This window comes from Echeneis naucrates, chromosome 3, assembly GCF_900963305.1.
Source record: "Echeneis naucrates chromosome 3, fEcheNa1.1, whole genome shotgun sequence".
NCBI classification, from domain to species: domain Eukaryota; kingdom Metazoa; phylum Chordata; class Actinopteri; order Carangiformes; family Echeneidae; genus Echeneis; species Echeneis naucrates.
This window is the reverse complement of record NC_042513.1, coordinates 2,122,795-2,135,758: the sequence shown is the minus strand read 5'-3', so window position 1 is coordinate 2,135,758 and position 12,964 is coordinate 2,122,795. Positions and strand designations below refer to the sequence as shown.

The following is a 12,964-nucleotide window of genomic DNA, read 5'->3' as shown; positions in this document are numbered from 1 at the left end:
TAATTCATAAGTAAGACTGATATCTACACATGGTCTTGTGTGTGAGAGTTGTGGGGCATTTACCTCTCAGACTGCAGTGCTGACAGGGAAGGGTGTGTGAAATCTCCAGGGTAGCGGACCCCTGGTAGGTGCATGTGAACAGCAGAGGGATGGATGGGGGGTAAAGCTCCCCCTGTTGGCAGTGGATAGAAAGGTGACCTCAAAGCAGAGAGGCAGAATGGGTCATCCATCCTGGGAGATAAGGATTATATATTAAAAAAATAATTAATTAAAAAGCTGAAAAAAGAGAAAGCTAGTCAGTCTCCCTGTATGACAGGAGGGCATTCATTTTCATTAGCCTGTTTGCCTCATCTCCCAAATACGCAACATCACAGGGTCTTCCATCTTTCAAGAAAGCAGCAGTGTCTGTCAGCTAACCTCAATCACCACACTGCAGCTACAAACTGTGCTATGTGTTTTTGTATGTGTGTGCGACATCCACTGCTCATTCCCTCATTAAATCCATTACAGCACAGTGTGTGATGGGGGATGTAGTCCTCTGATCTTGCTGGGTTGACAGACCAGGGGCGCCCAGGCTGTGTGATAGCCCAAAGTAAGCAGGGTCCTTTTCAACTCTGTGAGATGTCTATACACACACAGTTTTTATATGATCGCAAACAGTGTAGATATTTAACTGACTGGTGTTTTCAATAGGATCTGTTCAGTTTTGTACACTTTCTATGTTGCATCTTTATATAGAAGTCCTTGGACGGCACAGTTGCCTAGTGGTTAGTGCAGTTGTTTGCATGTACTCCAGTTTCCTCCCACCATCCAAAGTCATGCATGTTTGGGTTAATTGGCGACTATAAATTGTCTGTAGGTCTGAGTGTGAGTGGTTGTTTGTCTCTGTCCATCTTTGTCTGTCTCTGTGTGTTAGCCTTGTGATGGACTGGTGACCTGTTCTGGGTGACCCTGCCCTCTCCCAGTGTGAGCTGGGATTGGCTCCAGCACCCCTGTGAGCCAGAAATGGATGACTGGTTAAAGATGAATGAATGTCTTGTCTTTTTAAAGGTTTGCCTTACTTCAAACGTAACAATTTCATTCTGTCATGGTGATCTTTAAATAGCATGAACAAACAAGCTCCATTTGTTTAAAACTAGACCAGCTGTGGTTCTCTTTTCAGTTGGAGTTTTAATCAAGTCCAAGAAACACCCATTCATACAACCTGATAAACTTTGTGTTATGTGCTTCTACAGACTTTTTCCTGCCCGTACTGATAGCCAGCCCTTTAAATCAATACATAAATAAATAACAGTGATGAAATATTTTACCTTTGGGAACATAAACTCAAGGTCAGCTATACATTAATGGATTTACTGCTGAGTCTAAGCAGTGCAAATTGTATGCACTGGTTTGCACATTTTGGTCTCAGAGGAATTGGGTGCGAGGTCAACGAAAGAAGTTAATAGAGAGGCCTACCTGTATGGTGTGAAGGAGGGGTGAGGCAGATAGCTGGGGTGATAGTAGGCAGCTGCGGCGGCTGCAGTGGCAGGGTCCAGGCCCAAGGGCAGGGAGGGCATTCGGAGGGCATCCTCAGTTGTGGCATAGGGCCGGAAACCACGGAGGTACTCTTCTGGTACAGGACCAGGGGGCACTGCATTAGGCAACTGTCTGGGCAGGCTGAAGGAAAGAGAAGGAGTAGGGGCAAAACAGAGAAAAGCTATGATTAGTTTGATTTCTATGCATTCAACTGTTCACTGCAAATTTAGCACCTTTTTCACCAAGGAACTGTCTAAATTCAAATGTTTTCTCAACACCATCCACAATATTAACAAAACTGTCGACATCATATCATACAGTCGACAGTGCAAATACAGTGCAATTTTGTTTTTAAATTTCAGAAAAATCATGAGAAAAGAGCAGTGTGTGACTCACTTAAGGGGCTGGAAACGTGAATCCTGCATAACAGCACCGGGGGTGAGACCAAAGGCATAGGGGTTTCCCAGGAGGTGGGCAGGGACTGAGGGGCCACTCTTTTCCTGAGGGAGGGTCCCCTCTGCACCCAAGCGTTCCCTGCTGATCCCACGATGCCCCGAGTCAGCCTGGAGAGAGATATAGAGAAAGAGCCTTAGTTATTGTTCTGGAGGACCTGTGACCGTCACAGTTGTCACTACTCATGGAGCCTATCCTTTGCCTATACTGGGATGAGATGAGGGAGAGAATGGGCTTGTTTGTGGTGCAGCAGCCTTCCTTCTCTCTTCCAACCTCAGGCACTTCTATCCACTTTCTCAATCACACCACAATACATTTCTCTGAGGAAAATATATGATAAATTAGAGGAAACAGGCAGAGTGGTAAAACAACAACAACAAAAAACTATCTCACCGTTTTTCTCTAATTGTAAACAACAGATGTCATCTTCATGATGGATCAGGATGAGCTAATGGAAGATGTACAACAGCAATACTTTGAGATAGATGATACCTTTGATCTTGGCCTAGTGTGTATGTGTCTGTGTGCACGCCAAACAGCAAAGTCCAAAAAGCAACGTCCCTTTACTTACGTTGTCTTTCTTCCTTTTTCCCTTATTCACCTCTCTCGCTTCCTTTGGCAGCAAGCCTGGTCTCCCTCCTCCAATCCCACAACAAAACATATACACATGCACACACACTCAGCAAGCATACACACTTCTTCAGAGCTACAAAGACATCCTGCTGAGGGAGTGGGAGTACATTTTCTGAAGCTTTGGTTTCCCTTTATATACAAATGCAATGGTGGAATTGGGAGACTTACAACCCTTGTGAGTCAAACAAGGAAATTGTTCATAGAGGGATGTACAATTGAGGAGGCTTTCAACAGAATGATGGGCCAGTCATCCCATCGCCAGCCAGCAAAAACGTGACTTGAAGTTGGCAAGTACACAACACAAAAGTATAAGCATAGAAATAAGGAAATAAGAAAGGGTTTGAGATGAAGCAATAAGGGAGAGTGGGCACTTCTTGCCCCATTAAATTAACATGTCGGAGCAAAAAGAGACAATACAATAGCACTGGTCTCTCTCTCACTACCAATTCTGATAAGACAAATCCTATTTAGTGAGCCATTACCTCCATGTCCTCTTTTGCAGCTGACCCAATGTGACACTGAAGAGTCAACATCCAATCTTAAATGCGTCTAATGTTTAGATCCCCCAAACCCACTTTTATTTTTTTGACTGCCCACTTTCCAATACTTAGCTTCTTGCCGTTTATTGTGCTCCAGTAAGCAGTAAGGCACTTTATAAGAAGGCAACCCCCCTTCACTCTATTTCCATCCTCTCAGAGCACAAGGAGAAGGTATGTTCCTGCCAATTAGCAGTCAACTGGAAATAAGGTTATATATATCAAAAGAAGTCAGTATCAATACTAAGCAAAAAAAAAAAAAAAAAAAACCCTAAATGCCAAAATGGGGTTCTCTGTTTGCTCTTCGCTTATTTTGAAAAGTTTTTATTCTTAATCTACTTTGGGGTCCAAATTTATCCAGATCTAACTCTAGCTGTCTGGAAGTCTGGATAGTCTGGCTAACTGAGGCAGGCAAACATACACACACTTATTTAAATAACTTATAAAATATAATAATCTATCTTCTGAAGACTAATATGTCTGTATAATGAGAGAAGCGGCTTTCTATCATTCTATATGTCAGTGAGTCAATTGCTATAACAACGTCCATGACAGCTTTGCTCACTAAATGTTTAGTTTCAGCAAAACTGCCATCATTACTTTTTATTTATTTTAATTTATTTTTATAACTGATGCTACAGGCAACGGTATTTATTAATTTTTGTATCAACTATCAATCAAGCCATTACAACTGAGAAAAATCTGAGAAAAAAAAATATTGCCCGGCTCAAATTACACTAACTGTATTCAAAATGACATTTCATTGAATGTTGTTGAATTTTGGAGGTGGCATGGTGTTGCATTGGTCAACCCCAGCCAAGGCCTTTCTGGGTGGATCTTGGATGTTCTAGATAATGGATGGATGTTAAATGCTGACTGTCCGTATTTATCTACTTATCAGATTGTTATGAATCAAATCCAGTGTGAATCTTTTTTCAGTATCTTGCACTTCGCATGTTTATGCATGACAAGGGCATAGCTTCAAAATAATGGCAATCACTCAATAACTGTTTATGTGATTCCCACAGATTACTAGAATATTTGCTCAACTCTTCTGTGCCACCATATTCCACAGAAATCCTATAAGAGGATGGAGCAAAGATGCTTGTAAACACCAAAACTGAGTGGTGCAAAGGCATTTTGGAATTCCTGGCTTCTGCTTTCTGCTTTTAAGAGTAACGCTGTCACAGAATCCTGGGCGTGTCTTTCATATATAAAATGATCAACAAAATAACTGTAGAAGCTCATTTGTAAAGGATAATGTGTGTATTTTACTGCCATCCTCTCTGATCCCTGATTGTGTATCTCTGTGCATGTATGTGGGGATACAGGCTCATGGAAAACATGTAAAAGGTGTTGGTGTAACAGGTCACAACCATGAAAAACCACTCATACCACAAAGACATAACCTTTTATTCCCATTAGAGAGGCATGTTAGTCACTCAGGCACCTACACATCCAGCCAGCCATCCCATTTTGACCTTTCACCCTGCCAACAAACATAGCCTTCAATTCTCCAACACACACCATTCACTAGCAACATGCCATATACACACCACAGAGCACAAATACAAGTACTCAGACTAAAAGACACATCCATTAACAGCCATCTTCCCCCTGTGTGAGCTAGGCCCCTGTAACCCCTGTGAGGCTGGGAGACCCTGTGCATCGTAGAGCTCTCGTTTACGCCTCTCAGATGGAGCCATGAATCCAAATTGCCAATTAAAAAGTAATTACAGGCAGCAGCGGGAGCAGACTCCTGCAGTCATTAAAGCAAAATGCCAACGCACCACAACCCTCCCTCCTTTGCTGCCTTGCCCATCACTCCCTCTGAAAGACAGACTTGTATCTCAGCAAGGGAGACACTAATCAACCCCTTCAAACAAACAGGAAAAGCAGGAAACGCACAGATGTACACACAGCTATAGTCAAGCATTTTTTATGCAGATACTCAAAGGGGATCCATACCAACAATCATGCCTCTGTATGTCGCTACTTTCTCTGAATTTCTGTTTCCTCTGTCCTTCAAGAAAAACACAGGATGTCAGGGAGTGGCACACACCTTAACTAAGTAAAATTAAATAAAAATTGAACGATGATACCAGACATAAGACGCAAGAGAAGATGACATGTTGCAGGGGCAAATGGGCAACTTTAAAGTACCCATCTTCCCTAATTCATTCTTCCAGAGCAGCAATTATCATTGTTAGCAAATCTCCAGACAGTATTATTTTTGTTTAAGGGGAACAATTTGAGGGCAGGTATTTATGTGTGTCCTCTACAGTCCCATGGCTCTTTGTTATCACAGACTTATATTTGCTCACTGAAGCAGTTCCACAGAAATAGAGGAAATTGTATGACGCCAGCTCCTGTGACGCTTCACTTGCTGTTGTTACCCCAGCCTCAACCCCCCACATCTATACTGGCCCCATGTCCACATCACCTTCTTTAATCTTCCCATTCTTTGGCTGGGTGGCCCCTGAACTGCTAGAGGCACCACAAACTTGGGAACATGACTTTTTTTAATTTGAGCTTGAACCCTTGCATGCATGCATACACGCACACACGCACGCATACACACATGCGCGCGCACACACATACAAGCACACAATCCAAATGCATAAAAACACTGAGATGTAAACATACACCAGGATTAGCTTCAAATTATGTGGATGAGAGCAGCCGAAATTTCGCCCCTTAATTCCTTCTGTTTGCCTTTGAAACTTGCCAAGCTAAAGAAAAGGTTGACATCATTGGAAGAGCTCTGTTCTCTCTCTGCTACCTCTTTCTGGTTGGCCCTTGAGCTATGGAGGGGTCAAAAAAAGAAAAAGGAAGGAGGAGTGTAGTAACAATGGCCCGAATGGTCCAACACATTGCTGGCTCACTGACCTCCCCATGCACCCTTTGCTAAAGCTCTTCTCTATCCCCCTTCTCTGTGTATCTGGTGTCTCTAGGGAAACGTCAAAGTGTCTCAGAATTTTTGCATGTTGGCAACTGCTGTTCATAACCATGCAGTTGGCCTCAACCATTACCCCTGAGTTGAGATAAAACAGCTTAAAGCAAGTCCATAATCCATAATCCACTCCTTATCAAAGCAAGCAGCTCTCTCTCTCTCTCTCTCCCACCACGTAACAGAGAGTGGGTGTCAGGGTGACAAAGCAGAAGATGCACTTGACTGCTTGAGTCAAGAGGGTGAGGGTATAGCTGGAAGTGTGTGAGGGTGGAAAGCAGGAGACATGGGATGGGATTGTCCAAGGGCAAGAGGGCTAAGTAGGAGGGGGGCAGGAAGGGCACAGATGTTAGCTGCCGTTGAGGTGACAGCCTCAACGTCCCACTGGCAGCTGGCATTGTTTAACGTGTGGAGACATGGGGGAGTGCGGGGAGGGAGGAAGGCTTGGGGCAAGCATACATTCATAGACCCACTATGTCACTTGTATATATGTTAAGTGCATAAAGACTTACTATAGGTTACAGGCCAGCAACAAAATCCATTAATCCCTCGAAAGCCTGAGTGTGTGCATCTTTGTGCTAGCAGGCACGCAGAAGTATGACAACATCTGAATGTTGCTTGAACAGTCAGATAAGACAGAAAGCAAAATACAAAGAACAAATATAAATCGGAACAATCTCAGAGAGTTCAGAGGGAGCAACAGAAAGAAACAAAAGAGGAAGTAAAAGACTACAAGATAACAGACAAAAAGTAATTGCCAAAAGTATTTGAATGTGGTTTTACCTGTCGTCCCTCGTTCCTCCAGAGGCCGTTGCTGGTCTTTGTCGGAGCAATGGTGACTACAGGCGGAGTGTTTGGCACACTATGGCCAGTTGGGGGAACCAGGACAGGCCCTGGACCAAGGGGACCTCTCTTGGGTGTACTGACTGGAGAGCTGTGGTTGGTGGCTGGGGAGGACACTGGAGAGGATTCACTGCTGATGGAGGATGCAGCTGGTAAAGGAGAAATGAAACAGATAAATGACAATGTCATAAAGCAGATAGCAGTAGAGATGCTAATCATCTTTGTTGCACTCTCGGAAGGATCATATAACACTAAGATCCTGTAGTTCCTCTACATGGGAACAAAAAGCAGCTGCAGCACTGTAACATTAACAAATAATGTGTACATAGAGCGCCAGATGGATGGCCCGAGGGTCTCACAATGAAGTGACAGTGATGTGACACCTACACAGCTTTGACATACAGGATTTGAGAACCACAAGAACATGCTGCTTGAGTTTGAACAGCCATACTGGATGTATATACAGTCAGTGGAGCTTGCACACAGACCCCCCAACGCACGCGCACACACACACACACACACACACACACACACACACACACACACACAGCAGGTGGTGAAAAGCTAGCCCAATGAGCTTCTCTGATGCGCTGTAGCTGTGCCACATTAACAAAGCCCTCCAGGGAAACCCTGTAGTGCAGGGTCACGGTCTGGTCACATGCCTCACTTTATACACATCTAGCTTTCTTTCTCTGTTGTTCCAAAGCTCTCATGATATGCTAACATTCACATGGGTATGTCATTGCAATTTAATTTTTACAGCCTTTCATATTCACCTCCCTTCTTTTCCTTTCAACTGTGTCCATTGTCTTCCCCCTCCTGTCTCTTTTTTATCCACCAGCCCCCCCCCCCTTTTCTCCTTCCTGGATTTTAGTTTATGTTGGTCTCTGTTTCCTCTCCTTCTCCTTGCTTACACCTCTTCTCTTGACAGTGCAGTGTGCTGTACGTATCATCTGCTCAAAGCAAGCACAGCATTACACAGTCAAACTGGGTCACAACCCTCTCAAAGGGCCATACATTTCAGTGCTGCAGCAAGGACAGCAGGAGATGTGTGCATGTGCAGGTAGTGTGCTTTTCCGCATCAGTGTTCTTACATGCAGCCATTAAAAGAAGTAGCAGAAACCTCAGGCCAGTTTCAGGTCTACTTCCTCTCCAATTATCACCCTCGCAACAAAAACCACAGATCTCCACCCAACCGCCATTTCTTGGCTGCTTTGGTTTCTATGACAACATAGCCCAACGGACAATGACCACATACAGTAGGTGCGGTGGGGATATTGACTGATTTTAAACAACCCATGCTGAATAGTACTGCTAAATAACGGAAAGAATCAATAATGGAAGTGAGGTGACGTTCAGAGAAAATCTGAAAATCTATGTCTGAGCTGTGAGTGTTGTTAAGAGGAGGATGTGAAGATTGGGGTGTAGGGGTTAAAGGGTGTTGTTGGTGGTGGGGGGCAATAAGAGAAGGATGTGTGAAGAAAAGGTGGTTATGATGCATCTGAGGTGAGATATTGAAATTAAAAATGACAGGAGATTTAGAATGATTGTGAGGGAAAAAAAAAAAACCCAAAACAGCAAGAGAGGTGCCGGGGTGCAGATGGATGAGGGGGTGGTGAGGGTGGGGTGGGGGATATTAGTGGGACGGTGAGGGCATATCTTGTCTGCACAATGGCAATTAGTGGCCTAATCCTCCCCCCTCACCTCAGAGAGCCATTACTCTCCCCTGCAAGACTAGGCCAATCAATAGCAGCCCACTCAGCCTGGGGAATGGAGTTACACTTAATACAGCTCTAGTGTCACAGCCTATTCACTCACTACAAACACACACACACACACACACACACACACACACACACACACACACACACACACATATACCCACACCATACATACACAAGGATGGGGGAACAAATAAGGTCATAGAGAGGAGGGGTGTGATCCCAGCAATTGTGAACTGCTAAGCAACCCACCCCTACTCCATCCATTTCTCTCACCCCCTCTCTTCCCAACTCCTCCTCTTCTTCCTAATTTTCCATGAGGAGCAGACTGGAGAAGAGACAGAGCAGACTAAGTAATTAGGAGAGAAGAAGGAGAAGCAATTGAGAGGAAGAAGGGAATAGAGACAAGGGATAGATACCTACAGCTTCATTCCCTTTTTGCAGCTCTCAGGATCTTTGTACCTCGACCTAGCGTCTTGTACATGTAAATCGCACAATAAAAGACAAACAAATATTTATTATTCCTCTATCCTTCCTCCTCCTCTCTCACAACACCCCACGCACACACCACCTCCTCATACACACCAAGTCCTTTTCTGTCTGTTCTACAAACACAGTACCCGCCAACCAGACAGAGACATTCATAAGCACATCTACAATACTTACAACTGGCAAGGGCTCAGGGAGATGTCTGAGAGAGTGGTTACATGTTTACATGTGTGCATCTATGTATTTTTCCTCTTATCCTCCTGTAAAAACCACAACAGCCATGGGTGTCCATAAGCCTCTTTTCTCTATCAAGCCTTAGTCCCTCCTTGAAGATTTCCTCCTGTCCATTTTCAACCTCTTTGCCTTAATTTACATACACACACACCCCCTCCTACCACCACGTTTGATGGCACTGGTGTCATCTATGCCACATTCTTCTCCCGTTCCATCTATACAGAGAGAAGATGGCCACACATGCTGGCCTGATAGTGAGGAAGAGAAATGAAGCACAATTCATCCCCAGAGTCTAAGACAGGCTCATCAGCTTTCAACCTGCACTTCATTAGCTGTACTGATTGTCATTCGTTTGGTGTGTAGGGATGTGTGTGGTCATGGGGGTAGGTGGGGGGGGGGAACTGAAGAGACAGATAATGCTGTCTCAGTCCCAAGCTGTTTGTGATTAATGTGAGGCTCCTTTCTCTATCACCTCCTCTATTACCAGTCCCACTCTTCCAGACTGCCTCCACACTTGACCGCTCAAGCCAAGCCCGCCCCCCGCCCACCCACCCCCAACACACAAACACACATGCGCACACACACACTAATAAACAAACAAACCAAGCCGAGAAGCTGTGGCCAAGTATCTCTGCAAAAATGGCACTTTTCACTTGAGCAACTGACCCAATCAAAAGGCCAGGAAAAGTCGCCACAGCTCTTCAGCAGGCTATTTCTTTCAATGGCAGAGCACAGGTTCTGCAGTACTTAAACCGACTGGATCATTCAGCCTTGACAAGAAGACATCACTTCATATATTTTTTTACATTGCCAAATGATTCCAACCAATTCTCTGCTCCACCTCCAACATCATTGCCAGAGCTGCCGAGCACAGCCAGCACCAGCTATGCCAGGCAGAAGGTGCTCTCCTCCACCCTGCCAACACACCCATCCTTGCCTACGCCTCCTCTTCAACCCTCTTCCCTCCCAGCATGCATTACAACAACATCAGCACTTAATTAAACAGTCCATTTCACACCTGGTGTGCATAGCAGTGCCCAGCCAACCCTGTATCCATATGCCACCTCACCAGCACACACAAGCATGAGCCTCAACACGTGCACTCTACCAAACACACACACACTCCTATACTTACAGATGCATAGCAACCACTGATACGCACAAACCCCACACACACCTGCTACTACAGTCTTGGCTATGCACTGACAACACAACACAAAGCCTGTAATCTGCATCACTGAATGGGGGAGGGGTGATGCACACAGTGTGTGTTGCTGTGCCAGCGAGGAAAGGAAGACGGTACAAGATGGCGGTTGGAAATAAGAGGAGCAAATATCAATGCCTTTTGCTGACTGCTATACAAACTGTATATTAGGCTTAAATGCTGTTTTTCCTACAGAGAGTCTTGAGGGGTGTAAGGTTGTAGTATGTGTGTTGGGGGGAGCAGGGTGGTGGGTGGGTGGAGCAACTGAGCTTGTTTGTGAGAGTTTCAGGGACAGTCACAGCCTGAAGGATATTGCCTTCAAGAAACACGCACACACACACCACACACACATAGCACAGCGAGTCTGTGTGAGCTCCAGGCAGGCTCCAGATGGAGGGGTCAGAGAAACACTGCCCCGCTGTCCCAGCATGCTCTGGGCTCCCATAAACAAGGGATGCCTCCGGCCACACACAAACACACACACACACACACACACATACACAAACATCCCACTTTTAGACACACACAAGCTGACAAACACCTCAGGTTTTCACAAATCTACTAATTACTTCCGATTCTTCTTTTTCTAGCCAGTTCCCTCCATCTATCTTGTACACCTTTATTCTCCTCTTTACTCCCCATGCAGCGTACGACAGTTGGTATGAGTTTAATCATGAAATTCTGGTGGTGTGAGTATGTGAGAAGAATCAGCTGAGAGGATTAAATGAGGATCTGCCTAATTAATCAGATATCAGCAAGCCTGCCTTCTTGAGGCAGTGTTATCTGTGTCTGCTGTGTGTTTGCTCACACATGTGAGTGCTATGTGAGTGTACATGGAATGAGAGTGTGTCCTTTACACTGCTCTGATACTCATTATCCATCACCTCCCCTCTTCAGTGCAGCACTCAGTACACAGAGCTATTCATTATAGTCACCACAGACAAGTGACGATGTATGTGTCTGTGTGGGTGTGTATAGAAACAGCACCCATGCCCAGGTTCTTAAATCAGTTCAGCAGCTGGTGGCAGTGATACTAGTACTCAACGTAACTAATTCTTCTTGGCCTTAGGACACTGAGACATGGCACCTCGTGTATAGTGCACTATTCACCTCAAAGCAGCAAAAAAAAGAAAAAAAAAAGAAAGAGGGGTTGAGTCAAAGTAGCTAATGAAAGGACAGCAGGCTGCAGCATGCAAAGAAATCACGAGGCTCATACAGTGGCAAAGACTGTTTGCATGTGTGGGGGTGTTTGGGTGTGTGTGTTGCCTATAAATACAAGCCCTGCAGACATGGAGGTGACTGGAGCTCCAGGGGCCTCACGCCTCTCTCCCCACTCCAGAGCTGGTGTTCCAAATGTGGGCAGAGTAGCCCCTTATTCCTGAGTCACCCACAAATCACTGCCTACACAGGCTGGGCTACACAGTCAGTCAGGCCTCAAAAATAACAAAGGCGCTTTTGTGTGCTTTTAATATAAAGGTTGTAGAGTTTTATCAGACATGATCTTGTTTATGTATGACAAAGACACAGACAGGAGCTCTGCACCTCAGTAGATCATGAATTACCAATAAAACAGAGCACACTGTTTCTGGCCTCACCATACAATGCAAAGTAAAAGTAAAAAAAAAATATGACAGCACAGTTGTAGTGTTATCTAGCTTAAATTGTTAAAAAGTAGAATAAGCAACAAGAGCAATTCTAATAACAAAAGATGAGCTGACAGTATGTTAAAATGAAAGGAGGAATCTGGAATCTGGAAGTGGATTTTGCTCTTGGAGAGAGAACGCAAAGAAGTAACAGGGATGGCATGCATGGGGGAGATAATGAAAAGATGAAGGGTGAGGAAAGGCTGGGGTTGAGTGCTCTCTCTCTGTCTCTGGGCAATAAATAATTTGCTTGGTTCTGGATCCTAGGCTGCAGTGGGCTTAGGAACAAGGTGTCCAGGGAAAGACAGGAAGGAGGGGACCATCTGATTTAAGAGCCAGAGCAAGGGTGGACAGCTGGGGTAGATGGGCCTCTGTGGAGCTAAGGCATATAGCCACCCACACAAAATTACACACCCTCATTAAACCAAATTGAGTATCTTCCTATTGTTTCATGTGTATATTCAGCATCATATGCTTTGTGTGTTTGCGATATCAAGCATGTACATGCATTACATTCCAGGCCAGACTTGTGAAACCCACAAACCTCTCCCTAAGCACCTGCACAAAAACAATGGTGGCTCAAGCAGGCATGCTTCAGCCTTAAAGGGCTGAGCTCAGAATTTATAACATTTAATGAGTCCCTAACTAGTAATTTGACCACCTGATGCTGATTTCATATTCATACAAGCACACAACAGGGCTCAGAGATACGAATTCTACGTTTCATGTGTGTGTGTGTG

The 12,964-nt window shown here is 44.7% G+C and overlaps 1 protein-coding gene across 1 annotated transcript in view; it reads right to left on the bottom strand.

Annotated features, from left to right (window-relative positions):
- Nucleotides 1-12,964, bottom strand: part of gse1b (Gse1 coiled-coil protein b) — a 150,954-nt gene that overhangs the window by 9,709 nt on the left and 128,281 nt on the right. The window contains exons 4-7 of the mRNA XM_029497711.1: nt 6,874-7,082; nt 1,915-2,081; nt 1,459-1,659; nt 64-231 (exon numbers count right to left, since the gene is read on the bottom strand). Coding sequence (XP_029353571.1) covers nt 64-231; nt 1,459-1,659; nt 1,915-2,081; nt 6,874-7,082 — 745 coding nt within the window. The remainder of the gene's footprint in view (nt 1-63; nt 232-1,458; nt 1,660-1,914; nt 2,082-6,873; nt 7,083-12,964) is intronic.